The 20,517-nt window shown below is 37.8% G+C and overlaps 1 protein-coding gene across 1 annotated transcript in view; it reads left to right on the forward strand.

The window, feature by feature from the left end:
- TPPP (tubulin polymerization promoting protein) overlaps positions 1 to 9,685 on the forward strand; it is a 41,012-nt gene extending 31,327 nt beyond the window's left edge. The window contains exons 2-3 of the mRNA XM_010189602.1: positions 3,494 to 3,647; positions 9,187 to 9,685. Of these exons, the coding sequence (XP_010187904.1) occupies positions 3,494 to 3,647; positions 9,187 to 9,381 (349 nt within the window). The 3' untranslated portion in view covers positions 9,382 to 9,685. The remainder of the gene's footprint in view (positions 1 to 3,493; positions 3,648 to 9,186) is intronic.
- Positions 9,686 to 20,517: the final 10,832 nt, after the last annotated feature.

The raw sequence follows: 20,517 nt of genomic DNA on the forward strand, positions 1-20,517 counted from the left end.
ACGAGATATTTATAATGAGCTTCTAAAAACAAGTTACAAATACACACAAAGAAGCTGAATCTTTGTACCAGTTGCTTAATAGGAAGAAACTGGATGTTTGGGGTTTTTTAAGTTCATTTTTATTTTTTTTTTTTTTTTAGTTCATGTATTCTAGAAAGCTGCTGTCAGAAAGAGTCTTCCTGAATGTGAACAGGGTATTAAAAATGGTGTAAATAAACAGAGTGTGACTGCCTTGTGTGTCATGCAGTGTTCATAGTATTACCTTTTTTTATAGAATCATACAATAGTTTGTGTTGGAAGGTACCATACATGGCATCCAAAAAGTGCCAGAACAGGCTGTTAGTTAATCAAGAGTTATGTTCTTGGAGTTTTCCACAAGACTTGGCATACCTTGCAACTATAGAATTTTTGAGTTAATTATGATGCTTTTCACATGAGTTTGATAATATTGTAATAAGTGGGAGGAGGGAAGAGAATGTTTTTGGAGTGCAAAAAAAAAGGGCAACTTTCAAAATTAAAACTGCTTTATTTAGGAGACTTTTACTTGGGATATAGTTCCAAAAATTCCTTTACTCCCAATCCTATTTTTAGTTTCACTCCAATTAATGTTTTTTGCTGGTAAAGAGTACCTGCCATAATGTGCATTTCTTTTACTTCTGGGTCCAGCAGCAGTACTATGTTGTTCATGTATGTATCCACGTTGTGGTTACATCTTAAGTTGGAAGGGAGATAAAACCTCCTTTCCTTTCCCCTTGTTAGTGTGACAGGGAAAACATTAAATTGGAGAGGTCGGAATGGTTGTGTCTTAGACCAGAAGGAGAGGTTCTTTGTTTCTCTTGGCACCTTTATTTATGTATTTTTCCTTTTTAATACAGGGGAAAAACATAAAACAAGTCATTCTTTTCTTTTTGATAAGTGTGGAACCAAAAATTCTGCATATGTAAATAAAAATAAAAGTAGTCGACATGAACTTCAACAGTTTTTGCAGAAAGTGGTCATTCCCTTTCCCACTGTGATAATCCTGACCGATGAGCCAAGTTAAACTGTAGGAGTCCTGATTTGGAGACTTCCAGGTAACCTATGTGCCGCAGAAAATCACATTGGAAAGATCTGTATGTTAGACTTGGCTGTGAGCCTGCAGCGAACAAGGGGCTTGGTGCAGTGTTGCGCTAAGCTTTGCAGTGATTGCCAATGCTGTCTTTTTTTGAAATGAGAAAATTAAGTCCTGACCCCTTGAGCTAGTTGAAAGTTCCTGCACATGTTTCATCAGAAGAGGGATATTAATCCTATTAATGAAAATCCTAGACAAATTCCAAGTAGTTAATTGCAGCTTATTCCAAGTGTCTTTCTGAGTAATGAAATACAGGATTATATTCTTCATTTCTACTGTCCTGATGTTCTTTTACTAGCATGTTGCATGAGATACTCCAGCATATGCTTCACCTAAAGCAGACAAGTATTTACAAACAAAGTTTGGTCAAAAAACAGATAAAGTTTATCTGTTTATCTTGGAAATAAAAGGCTACCAGTAATGAACATATGTGACGGGTTGCATTAGTGTTGAGTTTTGTTGTGAGTAACTGATTTCTCCTTGTTTTAAAAGCCTGGGATAAAATTTCATTTTGTGCTTAGTTAGTTGAAGTAGGAGTCACTTCCTAACTGCTGAGATCTAAAACTGAGAAATCTCACTTCCCCCTCTCATTAGTGGAGGTACGCTCCAGCTGAGGGGGATTTGACCTCTGAAGGTGTCTGAGAGAAGATCAAAGATAAGTCAATGACAGATAGATGAACTGTGCTTCACAGTGGCTCTTTGTGATGCTTGAATTGAAATTAGATTTCTATGCATAGTTTTTCTAGCCTGAGGTTTCTGTTGCCAGTGCACACTTTCTCTGTCCTTGCATCTATCGTTTATTCCTATATAAACAGCTGTCACTGTTGAAAGGACTGGTCTGGGTTGTGTGGTGGTTTTTTTGGTTGTGGGGTGTTTTGGTTTTTTTCTGATTTGCTTGAAATGCTCTCTAAATTGGCATAAAAATAAATGCCTAAGCAGCAAACAAAACTCATGCAGTAGCATGTTTCCCAGCAACATGGATTCTCAAATATTTCTTTGACTTTGATGGTTTCATAATGTTGTAAGCAATTGAAAACATCTTCTGCTGTTAAAGATGGTACTACTTAAGGTTACATCAGCATAAGCATCAGAACATATTTTTAAAAATTTTTCTATTTGATCTGTTAAATTTTAGCTTAAAATGTGTGGCCAAATTTTGATGTGTAAATTCTTGTTCTAAAGATCAGAGAATCTGTAATTTATTAATACAGGAAAAGGTGTGTCTTGTGTGTAATATAATTCATAGTAAAGAATAAAAATTTTTTTAATGGTGAGTAATCTCACTAATGCTGTGGGCTCATACCTGAATTTCAAAATGGGGAACACTAGAAATAGTTTCATATTAGGGAAAAGAAAGTGTGCACTCCACTACATTATCTCCTGTCTAAACTGAATATTTTAAAATGCTAGAAAACAGGCTTGCATTAATCCTCTTGTAGTTAAGATTCACTACAAATCTTTGTAGTGAATGCTGGTTATCATTCTAAGACTTTTATCAATTGCACCCTTTGGCCTGATGGGTGTAAAAGATCTGCAGGAGTGACTATATAGACAGATGTTTGTAAAGTGTGAATCTCCCGCTCTACTTGTCAGATTTTGCACTGTACACTGCTCTAGCAAAATATTCTCCACTAAAGGTAAACCCAAGCAGGTAATTGACTAGTGTGGAAATATGGGCTTCCCATTAGTGAAAGCAACAGCAAGTCATCAGCTCTGAATTTCTGGGAGAAGGTTTATGAGTTTATCAGACTACTATATTGTGTTTTCCGTGAGCCTGTGAATGTTTTATGAAGGTGATGGTCGAAGAAGGAAAACAGGTATTGAATTTAAACTCATCACCTTAAAATTTGTCAGTCTTTGATAGAGGAGTTTTTGGTTTTTAAAAGCTTTTCAATAGTTTGCTTTACACAACAACAATATTCTTAAATTACTTGTGAATACATGAAAAGTGACCTATGAATAGTATGTCACCACCAGTTATTCAAAGAGGAATAAAAAATAATACAGAAACTCACCTAAGATGCTTCAGTTCTTATATTTTATGCATGCAGGCTTTACAAGTGATCAAGCAAAGGAGACTGTATTTGATCTGATGAGCTGCAGGCATTCTGACAGCAAGCGAGGCAGGTCCCTTTATTTCCTCTTTATTTCTGAACGTTCATCAAGGGAAGTTTCTAAAGCACTATCCTACTGATGTACATTTAAAAAAAACCAAAAATGTTCCTGGAATGTGTTTTATTTGATACCATAAACGGGCTGCATAGGTCTTCCTGTTCTGTTGCAGTTTTCTGGTTTTCACTGTGGTAGACTGGAACCATTCTGCTATTCTTGGAATGCTTGTGCTCTGTTGTGGTTTCTCTCAATTTCTGTGTATTTCAACAGGGGAAAGTCTTCCAGAACTATCACTTTTGAGCAGTTTAAGGAAGCTCTTCAAGAACTCTCCAAGAAACGATTTAAAGACAAGAGCGATGAGGACGCAGTTCAAGAAATATATAAACTAATTGAAGGAAAAGCCCCCATTATATCTGGAGTAACGGTATGTTGCTGATCTGCTGCATGGCTTGTCCTTTGTTCTCCTGTAGCGTTGTTATGTTCAGCGGCCTCCCTTTACAACCCAAAAACCCAAGCAGGGTGCCTCTGTGGGCCTGGAGGCAACAACTGTGCTGAGTGAGGCACCACTGTGTGTTCCTGTGTGACACTGTCACTGCTGCTGCCAGGAGCTGCAGTACCACCTAGCAGCATGCTCGGGAAAATTCAAGGAGAGCTCTTGTGTGTGCTTAGAATATAGAAACGTTCAGGATGGGTGATGTATCCAAATCAAAAAGGAAAGAAGGGAATTGAATTTAGAACCTCATTAAACAATTCTAAGATGTTGTGGGAAATACCAAAAAAAAGACTAAAGCAAAGACATCTTAAAATATATTTAATACACTCTGTGAACCCTAGAACACTGACAATCTGGGAATAATTATTATGTGGTCTAGTCTTTGTTTTTTATTTGTTCCGAGTTTGTCAGAACTATAATGTTCTTTTCTTCTTTCTTTTAAAAATATCGGCATTAAGCTTAATATATTAAAGGGAAGTTAAACAGTACATAAGTTTGCTTGTCCTTTTAAATGCTCAAGTTAGACAAGTTTTTACCTTGTAGTTTATGAGAGACTGGAGTGTTTTCACCATCACCTTGAATAGTTATGTTAGTTTAGTTCATCTGCTTAAAACTTGTGATCTTCCTGAATTTTGACTGTAGAGCTGTGAATGAAAACCTAATTGTACATAATCTTTCCAGAAATTGGTTCTGCACATATGAGCAGTGGAAATGTCAACTGGAGAGAAGGGGGAATCTCACCCAAGTATATAAGTACCTGAAGGGAGGGAGTGAATAGGATAGAAGCCAGGCTCTCTTCAGTATTGCCAGTGATAGGACAAAAGGCAGTGGGCACAAGCTGAAACATGGGAGGTTCTGTCTGAACATCTGGAAACACTTCTGCACTCTGCTGGGGAAGCACTGTCACAGGCTGCCCAGGGAGGTTACCTTGTCTCCATCCATGGAGATATTCAGAAGCCATCTGGACAAGATCATGGGCAACTGGCTGTAGGTAAGGGGATTGGAGTTCAGAGCAGATGACCGCCAGAGGTGTCTTCAACCTCAACCCTTCTATGATTCTGTTACGTGTAGTACCACTAGTTGCTTCTGGTTGAAGAGTCCAAGACAGATGTGAAGTCCTTGTGTATTCTACTCTGTATTTACAAAGGTTTCTTTGAAAGAACGTGCCTTAGCAGGATACTTAGATTGCACCTGACCCTTTTGTGTAATGTTCACAGGACCTTAAAGAGGAAGTAGTATTTTCTTTTCAGTGGATACGCATTCATCGTAAGAAACATAAAAGGAGAAATGGGGTATTCTGCAGAGCCTTATGGTGGCATCTCGTTCTCTCTCATGGTTTGTATGTATGGATCAGTTCAGGGAGTGAAAGTGTATTGTACAAGGAATTAAAGTTACTTGAATTTTGTACTATTGGAAACAAAGTGAGTCTCCCATTTCATAGAAATCGTGCCAGCAGGAAGCCAACAGGGATTGCTGTCTTTCACTTGTAATAGTCTGTCACATGTGGGAAGGGGCGCACCAGTGACTTCACATGCAACTTAGGAAAAGGCTGCAGTTCTTACTTAGTTAAAACCATCTGAAGAAAGAGCATTTGCCTTGCAGCTACTGTTGTTATGTTCATTTCATATATTGAGACTCCTGTGATGCAGGAAGCCTTCTGATCCATCCTGGGCTGAAGGAACACAGGATGTGGGATCACTGTTGTCTTGCTCTGGATTTGTGATGTTCATTGTGCTGGGGATTTAGGTTTTGTTTAAGTTTTTCAGGACAGAAAGATTGTATTTTTTTTTAATCTGTCACATTAATTTACCTTTACTTAGATTGTTGATGTTTCTTTTTCCCTGCGCATACACGTATCAACTTTCAGTTAATAGATGTGAAAACCAAAGATCTGAACTGTTGTCCCAAGTTGTCTGCTAAGTAGGTGAGATTTTTTTTTGAGATATGTCGAAGGAATGCTAAGCCACAGAGTTATTTTTGAGTGTTTCAACCATTTGCTGTATTGCTGTTGCACTGGGAACACACTTGGCTTTAACAGATGAAGAATGAGTTCTAAAAGAATGTTTTCATGTTAGCCCTAGCACAAGTCTTCACCAGAGGATGTAACAGTGTTATGAAAGAGACATCAGAAGGAAGTAGTGGATGTGAAATCTGTAGACAGATGACTGGTAAATTCCAAATGAAGAAGTGTCAAGGGAAATTAATGGGGGAAAAGAAGCAAACAAACAAAACCCAAAAACCTCACCCAGTGCAAGAACCTACAGAAGAGGAAAGTGAAATCTATTTTAAAAGTCTCTAGTAAGCTGGTTCCCATTCACAGGTATCAATTTTCTAATAGATTTCATTCACTCACACTCTCACAGTCAAGCACGAAAATGTGTGTCCCAAATTGGTCACATTTTGGCACACACGTTGCATTCCCTCTGTGTGTGGGACACAGAGGACAAGGGATGCTCACTACTGAGACATCACTGTGTCTTTCCTGGGTTCTTCATGATTGACAATGACAAACTAGTTTTTGGATAGACGTTTCATCAACTTGAAGAGTTACTAGTTGTTACAGACTGGTCCTTTGCTTCAGGGATCTTAGTTCAGCCTCTGTGAATTGTAGGCCAAGCAGTTGTCCATCCTCTGTTTCCTTGCTGGTTTGAAATGTGTCACTGTTTTCCCAGTAGACTAATGAATTTGGTAAAGGAAAAGGCAGCCAACTAGAGTTTCTGAGACTTCTCTCTGCATGTGAGAATGCAGAGTGTATGCACACTTCAAGAGAACTGATTTTCTCTAAAGTAGTGGTGAGGAAATACATGGAAAATGAATGTGTTAAGTTTAATTAACCTGACACTGAATATTGCCCCTGTCTTGCATTTGGAGTATTTCCATGTTTACAGTACAGCTTTTGTCACTGGTAGCATCCCGTGGCTTCAGCAATAGTATTATGTAAGTAAACACAGAGCAAAGTTTAGTCCTTTGATTATATGATGAGCTTTCTTGCGTCTTCTGTAGCAGCTTCTTCTGGTGTTGGGGATCGTGAAAGATACTTTGGCAAGTATTGTACCCTAGCTTTGTCCTTGCTGGCTTATGTGGGGTGAATCACAGATGGGATCTTCATTTTCTTAGTAAGTTTGTTTAGAACACACAAGTAGCGTGCTAATAGTTAAGAAAATGCCTTTAGTAAGAAGCATCATACGTTCTTTTGGAGGGAGAATGATCTAGTAATAACTTAAACAAGCATAAGAAACTTTCCCACATGTATTCTATCCTACAGTCAGCCTTTATTAGTATCCTTCTGCAGCTGTTATGACCTGCAGGGGTTTTAAAATGAAAATGAAATTAGGCGAGACAGATCTACTGCCCACTACTATAGGTGTTTCATGGTTCGCAATGGTGGTTGGTGGATGGCTTTGTTCAGTCAAGCAGTCTGACAGTTTGTCTTCAAGTCATGGCTGGATTCTTACTCATGAACACTGAATGACAGGAAACACCACACCATATGAAAGCCTATTCCTACTGGTTTGTGCCAGAATTTTTGTTCAAGGTACAAGCCTCCATGTTTCCCTTCACCTGCCAAACAAAACAGTGATTCACAAGCAAGACTTAAAATAGCACAGAATTCCTAGTGCCTAGGGTGAAGCTAACAGTTTGTGCACTCTTACAGAAATGCAGGTCTTTGTTTTCCCCTAGTTGTCAGAGTAATTTCCAGTGGCCAGACAATCCTTTGGTTCTGTTGTGTGACTCTGTGTACAACCTGTTCAATTTACTAATACCCTGAGAATAAAAAAAATAAATTCTCAGCTGGGCACTAGGCTGGGAGTTTTTACTTTGCTGCCTTTGATGTCTTAGCTTACACATTTTTATTGCATTTTCATTTTATCTAGCTGGGCTGCTAACACAATTATTGATCACAGAGTGTATTTTTTTGTTACCAGGTCTACTGTGAATACAGTTTTTCTCATTATAAGGTGCTAGCAGGCCAATGTGGACAAGAAAACTACGTATTAACGAGCAATACACCTTCCTAAGCATTGTCTTAATTTCTGTTTTTCAATAGAGAAAAAGAATCACTTCTGTTCATAGTACTCTGAGACTCCAAGGCAAAAGTCCCTAGAAGTCATTGAGTAATGCTGGTTTGAGAAATGAATGCTCCAGTGATCATTTTCTTTCAGGTAGTGATGGAACTCACACCAGCACAGCACCTTTTCTCATCAGGGCCTTGTGTGAAAGTAGCACTGCAGGGCAGGCAGGGCTGTCTGTGTCACATGTTGGATATATTTGGAGGGAGAAGAGCAGAAGTTCGCAACCTGAGATTCTCATTAATTAGTTATATATGTGGACAAAGTCCCTCAAAACAGCTTTTATTTAAACGATGTGGAGGACATGTGACTTCCATGGCATTCACTCACAGTCTCATGGATTCCAACTGTCTTGGTACAGATTCAAGTATCTTTTCCAAGTATCTAATCTTTTACTGTTCAGTATTAAAAGGTATCTGATGTCCTATGGAAGACCTATGGGTTACTTCAAAAGTCTGTTTTTTAGGTGTTATTAATGAGCACTTGTTTAGGCTAAGGATGGATAGAGAGGGAATGAGGTTTTTGAAGAAAGTTTCCCAGAGCATTTGCTTCACTACAATGAAGCCCATGTCACTTGTCTCTAAAATGCACATAAGAAAGATACCCAAATTTAATCAGTCTTTGTTCATCTTAGCTCTATTTCCACTAGTACACAAAAACGTTCTGTGTGTTCCCTTCTCCTTTAGTGCCCTTTCTCTTCTGATTTTAAAATGTAACCTTAAGGATCAAAATGACCGTTCCCAGTCCAAGCACACAGGTTAACATGTTTCTGTATTGTTCTGTGAAATAACTTTTTCTTTCTGTTTGTGTAGTCAAATTTTCTTTTTTTCTCAATGACAGCAAAACTCTGATTTTTAAGTAGCCTGATATGACTCAGTAGAAGCAATGTAGAGGAAGGTCTTTGCTCAGTGCCATTTCTTAGTCTGCTGATTTTCTGTCATTGAAAATAACTTTCAGTCCTTTTAGTTTGTTACCTCCATCATGAATTCGAGAGCTTAGAATAAATTTGTCTCTTGAAGCAATGAATTCTAGCTGTATTGGTTTTGCATTTTCTGTATTGGCTCAAGGCTTTATGCTTGAATGTTGACGTTATGGATTTTGAACAAGGCTGTTCCCTATGACTTCTTCATAACTTTGGTGCTTAGAACTTGATTATTAATCAGAAGTATCCTGTACTGAAAGTCTCTTCCAAAAGTTTTTGACACAATTTGCACTATTTTGGTCTTGTCTATATGATTATTGTCACTGTACGTAATGGCAAGAAACAAACATTTTTTGTATCCTTTTGCTGAAAGTGAGTAGTCTCCATCATTAGCCAAGATTTAAATGTACAAATATCTGTATTATGAATAAGTGATTTCTAATGTGGGCTTTTTTGTTTCTGTTCTTTCTTCTCATAGAAAGCCATTTCATCTCCAACTGTATCACGCCTTACAGATACATCAAAATTCACGGGTTCTCACAAAGAGAGGTTTGATCCCAGTGGGAAAGGAAAAGGCAAAGCTGGCCGAGAAGATCTGGTGGATACTTCAGGATATGTATCTGGCTATAAGCACGCAGGCACATACGATCATAAAGTACAAGGAAGCAAGTAAGGCTGAGGGTTTACAATACAGAGGGAGAAAGAGAGGGGGAAAGAAATATTTGTAAGAAAGAGGTAGATGAATCCCACATGTTTTGGTTATTGTGAATGCTAAGACTATGTTGTCAAGAAGTTGTTTTCAGGAACTGGAACTGATTTCAACATCTGCTGAGCTACTTGCAGAACAACGCCACTTCATTACATTCCTCATGCGTATATTGGCAAAAATAAGTATATTGGTACAAAAATACATTATTTTTTGAGCTTAATAAAAAAACCCAACAAATTCAAAAGCAGTTATACTACACTGTGTCAATTCAAGCAAAAGATCTCAAACATTCCTAAATGTCCAGTTACCCTGAGGATGTCGAAGAGAACCTTTTGAAAAGAGGGTCTTGCATAGCAGTCTTTCTGAAGAATATCCCCTTATTTATGCAGTTTGATTTGACTACTGTTTGAGGGCTTTTTTAAAATGTCTTATATGGGATCTGGCACTTTCCTTAAAACATTCAACAATATACTACTGGGGAGTAAGTGGTTATAATATACAAGGTGCAAGCCTATAAATGTCATAAGTGACTCATGAAAAACTGAAAAAAAGCTATTTGTAGGACAATATAGGTTCTAAAGTTTTTACGTCAACAGAAAGATGTGGAAAATACCAGCCCTTACTTTCCTCCTGTCTATACTTTGCGCTTGTTACTGTCTGTACTGTAGCATGGTTCTCACTGGCTGGATTTGGATAGAGCTATTGTACTAACCTGAGAGATGAGGAACAAGACATTACTCACATCTGAAATGAAGGGGGCATTAAGCTAATAATGCTTTAAAATATTGATTATGACTAAACACTGCCAATCAGATTGCTATTAAGTGAATGTGATAATGCACATACATTGGCACATATTCCCTTTAAGCTATAACATATGCAAGGAAAGTTGGCAGCCCCTTGGAATAAGGACATTTACAATTAATATCCATTAATTAGGTGCAATTTTCCCACAGAAATACAGTATTATAACTGGGCTACCTTTTGTTAGATTTGTTTGAAGCCAAGGGATCTGATTCTCTGTTCACTTTTGCTGCCTGACTTGGGAGTAGTGGGAATGGCTTTCCACTGCTATAGAAGGAGAACCAGTTTCACAGGCTTAAGGTACAGGCAGCTGAGTGTGACCTGCCTGGGGCCCAGAATGCCAGAACAGCTTAATAGGAGTAAAAATAACTTGTTTTTGTATTGCTTACAAAAGAGGTAAAAGGCTGGTGCAATTTTCCACAAGAGCTGAACAAGTACCCTAATGTAGTACTCTGCTTCTCTAAAATTATGGAAGATAAGATTTTCAGTATTCAAAAGCAGCTGCTAGCAGTTCTGCTTTGCTTTCTTTCAAAAAGATCTCATGCACTGATTTTCATGTTCAACTCTGAATAAATGTTGACAGATGTATTGCTCTCCCTTCATTCATATAAGCATCCCACTCAGAGCACATAAAATTTAGTGAGCGCTGTGTGCCGTCATGTGCCGTGCAGGTCAACAGTCTGTATTTGGCCAACTTCCAGAAACACAGCACTGGTTTTCAGCCCTTATAATGTTCATATTTTGCTTTTCTGACATTGAACGGTAGCTTTTCTTGTAACTTTGCCTCCAATGACCCTTTGAGCCCCTACATCAGCCTGAAACCAAAACAACAATAGCAAACAAAGGCAAGGACTTCCTTGTGGACTTGGAGATTTTATTGTTTGTTTATAATTTATTTTGGGTTTTGTTTTGAAGAGGGAGGGAAGTTTGCCAAAACTCAGCACGTGTTCTTGTAAAGATTTAAATGGCTTTTCCCATGGTTGGCTCTGGTTACCTGGGAAGAGTTCTGATGTATGTAAGGATGCTCAGGATGAGAAACATTCAGCTTAGTGAAGCCTTTCCAGGAGTTACCCGTTGTTCTTGAAGAAGAATTTCCATGGAATGAAGGATTATCCACTGCTGTGTTGCACTGGTGACCTGTCACACTCTGAGACAGAGAATAGCATACTGTGATACCAACAGTGGCCAAATTATTCCAGCATGGTAGTGAACTGTCCAACTGTTATACATCTCTGGTGCCTGTGCACCTGTGGAAGGTTCCAGGATAGTCCTGTTTTTTATGCATAAAAAGTCTAAGCTTCTAACCCTTGGTAAAACCTTCAGCTAAGTTACAGGCAAAACCAGTGTCCGTTTTCTTCCTGTTAACTTTAAGACTTTAATCATAACTCGCTGGTAACTTAAAAGGTCTGGACTGAATGAAAGGTGAAGTCCAGTCTACTGCAGAGCTCTTTCAGCACACTGTTGATCTGGCTGTTGTTAGCTAGCTGCCTTGTCTGGCACATCCAGTGATATTTAACTGAGGGTACACAAGAGACAGGCTTTCTCAAATACTGAGCACCAGTAATGCCAGGCTGTCACTGCACAGGAAGAATGATTGGTTAGGAAGGTTTTAAGGTACAATTAGGTTTTATGTTGCTAGCTCACAGTGTGAGAGAGACCAGCACACTCCTAAGACAGAAGGCATGTAAAGGAATTGAGGATGTGGACAGATCCAAGTTGACTTTGACTAAAAATTGAGCTACTCTGTTTGCTTAGAAGAGGCTGATGGGACTAGCTGGGATTCTGCCAGAGTTTACTTTGCATTACTTGTACAGTATAAAATCTCTGCCATGAACCAAAGCCCTTTGTGTGAACCCAGTGTAAAGATCTTTGAAATACTTTTGATGGTGTAGCAAGCTTTGGATCCGGGCCTGAGAAGATGCTTCAGATAGCAGTATTTCATTTTGAGGAACGCACTTCTTTGTTTCTTTCATTTCTACAGTTCTTAGTTTTAAAACTCAAACAGATGCATGAAAAGAAGTCATTCTGATACGACAATGACAAAGGAAAGTTGTGATTGGAGAGATGGTACCTTGGAAAGATTTTTCCCTTTTACTACCTTTGGTGTGAAAGATAAGGGCTATGAATGAAAGCACCTTGTGCAGCTGTGTATTAGGTGTTCAGCCACCTACTTGCGCTCTTATTTTTCCACTAATATCTGTAGGAGTTTAAAAGCCTAAATACTAGCTTGAATGTTAGCTATAAATTCCAGGCCTGCTTGGGAATGAGGCAAAGTACATTTTCTTGTTTATCTGCCGTTCTCTCAGTTCTCAGGACAGCAAGTACAGATGGTACCTCAGAGATGAGGGGAAGGGATAGCTCAGGAGGTGACCCATTTTCAACCCTTGAAGTGTTGTAGAGCATATGCTCTTCCTGTGCACCATACTCCAGACTGTAAACAAATGTCATATCTGAAGTAAGGGCATGGGTATCTAATAAGGTTTACAGTCATCTCCTTTTTTTGGACATCTCAACTCATTCCATCTAACATTCCAGTCTGATTTTCAACATCTTTTATGCTGCAGCACTCTTCTGTGTGACATCTTCTATAAAACCCTCTTGTTCCTAATTATATTTGCTTTCATTACCACTGAACATGCTATAAAAAGAAATGTGATCAGAAAGTTCAGGTAGCTTTTAGCAATAATTGCCTTAAAGAACAAATCCAAATTACAATATTAATTTAAAATGGAACCCTTAAATACTATGCCAGTACACTGTCGTGGTTTAGCCCAGCAAGCAGCTAAACACCACACAGCTTCTTGCTCACTCCCCCCTGCTCCTCAGTGGAGTGGGGGAGAGAATCAGAAGAGTGAAAGTGAGAAAACCAAAACTCCTGGCTTGAGATAAAAACAAGTTTGAAGATGAAAATAAACAAAACTGAAACAATAATAATAATGATGAAGTGTAATAAAAATAGGAACAAGAATAATAAAGCGATCAAAATTATACTCAGCTCCTAGCAGCAGATGCTGGTTGTGAGTTCCCAGCGTCACTGGGAACAGCTCCAGTGAAAATGTGATGGTCACTAAGTGTGAGTGGGGAACTGAGTGGCAGATGAGGCCTATAGGGACAGCAGCTATCCAAAGAAGAAGGGTGTCCCCAACAAACTCCCTTTTGACGTTTATGGTATGGGTTACATTCTGTTGATTAGCTTGGATCACACCCAGATCATCTGTCCCAGAAAACCCTGCACTTTTGTTCCCACCTCATCCTCTTATGCAGAGAGAAGGGGGAAAAGGCAAACCAAACAAAAACCAAAAAAACCCAAACCAAAAGAAAGGTGGAGTGCAGGTGCAGGTGAAAATTGAAAAACAGTCCTTGAGTTAAACATTACTTGGCAACAAGCAAAACTTCTGTGCACTATCAACATTTTTCTTAGCATTAATCCAAAAAACTATGAGGAAATAACTCTATCCCAGCTAAAGCTATAATACCAACTGCTGGACAGAACATGGAATTCTACAATTCAAGCCAGGATATACACAAACTTACCTGAGCCTCCACTGAGGCTTAACCTCACCATCAAAGCCTTTGCAAGACTGAGAAGAAGAAATAAAAATCATGAGGCAAAAGGATAGTCCTTACAAAAAATTTTCTAAAACCTAGTTTTTAAATGAAATAAGTAGAAATCAAACGGGTTTTCTTACTAGTGCTTACTTACTAATTTCCTCTAGTCATTCCATGTGCTTTAGTTACTTGTTGAGAGTTTGGCAACAATCTTATCAATATGGAAATACCAGAAGCAAAATTTACTGTCCTGCTTTTTGTGGCTATCAAAGCTATCATAATAGTGTTACTGAGAAGCAGACATCAAAAGCCACACATTGTCTCAGCAGTCCTATGTGAACAGTTGTCATTAATTGTAATCAAATATTTGGAATCCCAAAGGAAATGTTGAACACTGGGCCATGGCCGAAGATTTCAAAACCAGTCATAACTTGGGTTTTTCATCAGCACAGAGATTGTCCTTCAAAGATATTTTGGATTGAAGTATGATATTTTCCATGTATTTTACTGACCTTGCCAAAATTAAAAATTTTTCTAATGACTTTTTGGCATGATAGAAATCTTTGTTCATGAATTAGCATTTCAATCACCCATGTTTTCCCTCTGTTGGCTCAATTCATATTTTTGATGGTAGCTGGAATTGGCCAGAACTAAAAGGCAAATGATTGCTATGGGTTTGTCTTTCAAGTGATAGCTATCCCAGCCATCTGTAACCATCTGTAGATAAAATCCTTGTGTATCTTTCTCCAAAACCAAAACTTTGAAGTTGTAATTGATAGTTTTTTTCCTTAAGGCTTGTCATAGTTATAAAATAAATTTTAATTCTTTGTGCCTGCATGTATGATATTCAAAACATAACCCTGCCTTTCAGTGATGCATGTGTTCTGGGGGCATGCGTCTGTCATCCATGAATGAGAATTCTCTGTTTGCACTGGCCAAGAAACTTTTACCTTTATGATAAAGCAAACATAATGTGTTGCACTAGGATGCATCCTCTTAACTTACTGTTAGCCCCGTGTGTGTGCCAAAATAACTACACCTTTGTGTACATTGTTTGTGGTGTGGATGTTAGGTTCTTGGCTAGTCTGTGAGTTGGTAATAAGTAATATAATACATAAGACTTGTACAGGTTTGTGTGAGCATACACATACTCTTTGGATCCAGCTAAGTAATTAAACCACATAAATGTTGATCCAAACTTTAAATCTTATTAGGGCCAAACTCTAGCCCTGCAGCCAATGCTGTTCAGTTTGGCCAGTTGGTGACACTGCCATTCTCCCTCCACAGCATGAAGGTAAAGATCTAAGCAGGCTTTCATATTTTTTTACGTCTTCCCTATTCCTGTTTCTGGGGGAAATCACTCTTCAGCAATTCTAATGTAGACTTGGTGTGAGAAGGAGAGTTGCTCCATAGGAAGAAAGTCGGAGAGAGAGAGTCAAGGTGAAAGCAAGATTTCCTCAGAGTGCTCTCAAGAAACCATTTAAAATGGGCCTTGAATGGGCCCTATATTTTCCTCTGCCCTGACTTTTTGAAGCAAGTGGACACTCACTATGTATACAGGTAGTCGTTCATCATCAGTTAGCAAATACAAAGTCATGGTATATGGAGATGGGAACAGGAAACAGGACTGTCGTACGATGCCTGTGGACTTAGTCCTGCATAGACCTTTGTAAAATTAAATACCTGAAGCATAATGACAGATCTCAAACTCGTGTGAAGGTGTCACAGTCTGGAGTGCCTCAACTTGATACATGTATACCTCCTGTATTTGGAGTGTTTGCCCACAGAATAGCATTTGGACATTTAGTTACTCATTTTGTGCACCCAAGTGCACAGATATATTTGGCTTACCTAATATAAACTGGAAATGATGGACTGAGATGTTATTTTTAAGTCTTCAGAATCCTAAAACTAGTGAGAGGCCTTTAGTTGCATTCATGTTTGCTCATTAAACTCAAAAACAATGCTTTGAAAGATGTCCCAGCTACGAATGGTGCTTCAGGAAGCTAAAGAATATCAGACAGAACCTCCACGTCTTAATTGTCCAAGTAATTTGTTTTTGCAGGGAGAAATAACTGTAATATATTTGGTATTTTTCATGTTTTTCAGTATATTGCCTTGGCTATATTGCTTCAAAATATGGAGAAGGTGGATTTCAAAACAAGTTTAAGATATAAGTCTTTACTTTGTTGTCAGAAAATGTTTGATTTGACTCCTTTCATTCAACCTAGTTGATTGTCCACTCCAGCTAGAGTCCGAGTTTGGCAAGAGCAAGACAATAACTAGAAGGGAAAAAAAACTATACCTATTGGCTGGGTATTCTTGACAGACATTTGCAATATTGGTAATCTGAAATGATCATTTTAAAAATAAATTCTCTTTCATAATCATGTACTGCTTTGGGGCATATGTATATACATGAGTGGCAAGACTACAGAAGTGGCTTCTTTTGTTGGTTTTTTTTTTACCTTACATTTGGAAGTTGACATTGAGATGCCCAACTGACCAACCTAATTTGGAAAAATGTTAAGCATCTGCCATATTCCATTGCAGGCAAACAGCCAATGAATTAAGTCTCAAATATAGTTATACAGCATCTCTTTTTGTGAGTTACTGTAAAGCTTATGGCACTGTACAAAGTGAGTTTTGATGTAAGCATTTGTAAAGGTCTTAAAGATAACGCTCATGAGAATTTGCCCTTACTCTTTATTCAAAATTTTTCTATTTACACATTTTTCAGAACAGATCACAAACGTGAATAAAGTGACATTCAAGTTAATTAAAAATATAGCCTTAAAAATAGACTCATACTTCATTCATCTTTACATTTTGATCATGAGCTATGTTATGGATGATCAATAAAATAAGAACAAAGATGGCAATCTGTATCCTCACAATGGTGAATTATTTTAAGCTCCAGTTTACATCAGATGAGTTTCTGTATGCTTGCATTTGCTCAAATGCTATTTTTAGACAAAGTAATTAAATAATGTGAAATAATGCAGCCTGGGCTCTGTTAAATAGGATTATATTAATGCAACTCAAATGCTGTTTGTCTGAAATATTCATGCTAAATACATCCTAGCTCTGTACAAAGGCTTTTTGTAAGGTCTGTTAACCTGCAAACTCTGATGTCCTGTATAAAATTCTGTTGGCAAACTACTTTTGTTAGCACTGTAGTGTATAAAATGGCAAGATCATAGACAAAAACAAGTTATAGGATGCAACAGAAGTGTGTTTGTGTTTATCTTTGTGCTGGGTTCAAAATTTATCAGCTTTGGCAAACTATTTCAGCAGGGAAAATATTTTGTATAATGCTTATGATACAAAGTAATTTGTCTTTACATTCTGTAAAGCAGAGAAATGGTCAATGTTGGATAAGTATATTGAAGTTTATTCTTGGCAAGGTTTTATGTTTCACAGATTTAAATATTACAGAAGAAATATATATTTATACAGAAATATAATTTTTGAATGTTTGAGGTTGGTTTTCTTCAGTCATGAACCATTTATTTATCCACATTATGCTTTATTCCTTTGCTAGCATGTTTTTCCGTCCGTGCTGTTCCAACATCCATTTCTAATTTGGTTTGGATGCTTTGATTCTTTATTTGCACAAATCTGGATGTGCATGCTGTCAGGACCTGGTCATAAAGTGTAGAGGCAAAACTCTTTTGTCTGTGATTACCTAGAGCAAAAATGAAAATGTAATCATTAAGTAGTCCTGATACAGAGATAGGTCTTGGCATAGTCTTTGGAGCACTGTACAGCATGATGAAAACCTTCATTGACTTACTATTTCTTATTCTGATTTTCATTTGTCTTTCATCTTGGTCCAGAAAACCAGGAAGCTGCTGTGTGCTAATATTTACCTGCAATACTATAATTGCAGGCATTGCAAGCATTAACATTCAGCTGTACTAGCCTACTGAGTTCACTGTGAAATTTTCAACACGGTAAAAATTTTACATGATCATTTGACCTTACAAGTTTACTTTTTTCCTCACTAATTTAACACTGAACCTTTTTTTTCATTATTGCAGATGAACAACTTGAGCATAGCATTTCTTAATCTTGACTATAATAGATGAACGTATGCTAAGCAAAGATTTTTAACCACTTGAAGGGGGCCAGGCACCATCAAGTGCAAAGCACATTGGGCAAAATCTTATCCCCACTGCAGTCAGTGCCAAAATTCTAACTGGTGTTAGCAAAAATGGAACCACCACTACCAAGGGGTTAATATGCTTAGTAACCATAACAAGAGGTTATGGGGGAGCACAACAGTGATTCTCTATTTCCATGTCTTTGTGTCTGTTAATTTAAAACTACTACTATTCAATCTTTAAAATAAGTAAAAGAAACTTGAAGGGGGGATCATATACTACTAGTTTGTACTAGGTTTTTTCAGGAAAAGGAAACAAATTTATATATATATATATATATGCAATATATTTTTACACTGTTTATTAATGCTAGAAAGTATTAAATGTATCACTTTATTGGTGTGAATGTTAAAGTAATGACAATGTTATGGATGTTTTAAACCTTTTAAAGTTGTCTTGTTAAATTCTAAACCCACATTAACAATGGAAAAGCTACTTTGTCTACAACATTATTGTTGATGTTTTAGGGAAAAAGTTCAAGTACAGCAGTTGTTTGATTAGCACTGTAAAAGCTTGGCTTGAAAAGTTGTAGTGAAATCCATATTGTAAACACTATTTTTTAAAGCATAGCTTCTCATAAAGTATGTTACTGCTGTTGACTGACTGTATAAAATTATATCTTTAGTTGGTAAAGTGATCAATAAATGTGTTACTACAACCATTCTTGGATTTCTTGAAGTAAATGGTATTTGCCGATAAACTTTTTTACCAGCAGTTATTTTACAGTTTAGATGTTAAGCAAATTGCTAATAAATGTATAAATTACATCAGAACACTCTCTGAACAACCAGCTCTCTGTTTCCGAGCAGAATATATTTCTTCTTTACCATTTGTTTTCCTAGTTTTAATAATGAGTAAAGCTGATCATTAACAGTTTGAGACCTCTAGTATGATCCTTCAGTAACCGTGGTGATAGCAATCCACCAAATGAGATCTGTCAAGAATGAAACAATTGCTTCCCACCTAGCTACACTGCAGAGGCTGGTTCTCAATTTCAAAAGCCTGAGTTACTTCTCTCACCTTCTCTGAGTGGTGGTGAAAATGTTTTACTTGCAAGGAAAGGCATTTGCTACAGGAACATTCTTTTAAGGACGTTACATTCAAAAGCAAACATGGACCTTTTATTCATAAATAACAGTATTCTTCAGCTTCCCAGTAGAAATAATACCATGATTTTTCAAGAAACAGAAGACTGAAGTTATTTAATTAAACTCATAATGTCATAATAACATGGAACATGCGCTGCTCTAGATATTTAGAAGTACTGAAGTAGCAACTACAAGGAAACATAACTAAACAGCGTACACCTACACTGTCTCTTTTCCAATTCTTCCCGAACTGGAAGTGGTGTTCTCTGTGCTCACACACTAGACAACCTTCTTTGGAAATGCCTTCCAGGTGAAGTCTAATACAATGGTGTCCTAAGGCAGCTTTTCTTCCTGCATAGTGACCATATACTTTTTGTAGTATGACTGCCAGATAAAGCTCCTTTTGTCTCTGAGCAGATACGGTTACTGAAACTGTAAAAAAACTAAAGCAGCAGAAATTTAAGGATTACTAAAGGTAAAAAGTCAAGATAATCTTTCCATTCAAAAAGCCCTTAAGGAAGGAGACGTAGTACCCTTCTGCCCTATGAGAACATAGGACACTTATGTCTGCATTTTCAAAAGAGTTGAGGATTTTTTATTGTTTTCCTGTCAAGCCTTTAGAAATGCTCATTCAACCCTACTTGCCACTTACACATCATGACTTTAAACTAAAAGAAAAAAATAATAATTCTGCCAGGATGTGTTCTCTTTACTCTAGGAATACAATTATTTGGGCTAGCTTTTCTGTACGTGTAGCTACTGTTGCAGTAACTACACAAAGGTTGTACACGTAGAGATATTGAGATGGGACTCACAGAGCGCCACCTAAGCCTTGCTGGCTCTCTGCTCTGAGCTTTCAGAGCTGGCCACTCACATCAGCATCAGTTAGGTCTCCTGCTCTCATGTCCATATGCAGACTGATTTCTCCTGGTTCTACTGGGTGTTCTACCACAGCCAGGATTGAATGGAGAAACACAGAGGGAAAAAGCAATAACAAAAAAAAAAAGTACCTCTGCCAAATCTGAGTCCAGGGGACTCATAAAACTTGGTCTTCTAGTTAACTTTTTTCCATTTCCTCAGCTTCCTATTTAACTCACTGCACTGCTTTATTAATAATGTAAAATAACCCAGGCTCATTGAAATTTACTACTCTGGTTTGCATTCCAACCGGAAGTTGAAACCACGTCTACATCAGTTTATTTCCAAAACTGTGAACTCAAGAGATTACACAAGCATCCAGTGGGTCACTTAAGGGCTGAAGGGCTGCAGGGGATTTCAGGAATAAAGGCAGGAGTATAAGGAGTGGCAGAGATAGCAGAAAAGAATAGTCAATGGAGACTGCTGCAATGAATCTGGTAGATATTGCCTCCAGCTAGCGCAAGAGTGACTTCCCTCTTGAAGGCAGGTAAGTGAGGCAACTGCAGTATCGGTTTTACTTCCTCATTGGAATGATAACAAAAACCTGTTATATCATTACTGTGGCAATAAGAAGA

Source organism: Mesitornis unicolor, unplaced genomic scaffold (assembly GCF_000695765.1).
Source record: "Mesitornis unicolor isolate BGI_N332 unplaced genomic scaffold, ASM69576v1 scaffold10790, whole genome shotgun sequence".
NCBI lineage: Eukaryota > Metazoa > Chordata > Aves > Mesitornithiformes > Mesitornithidae > Mesitornis > Mesitornis unicolor.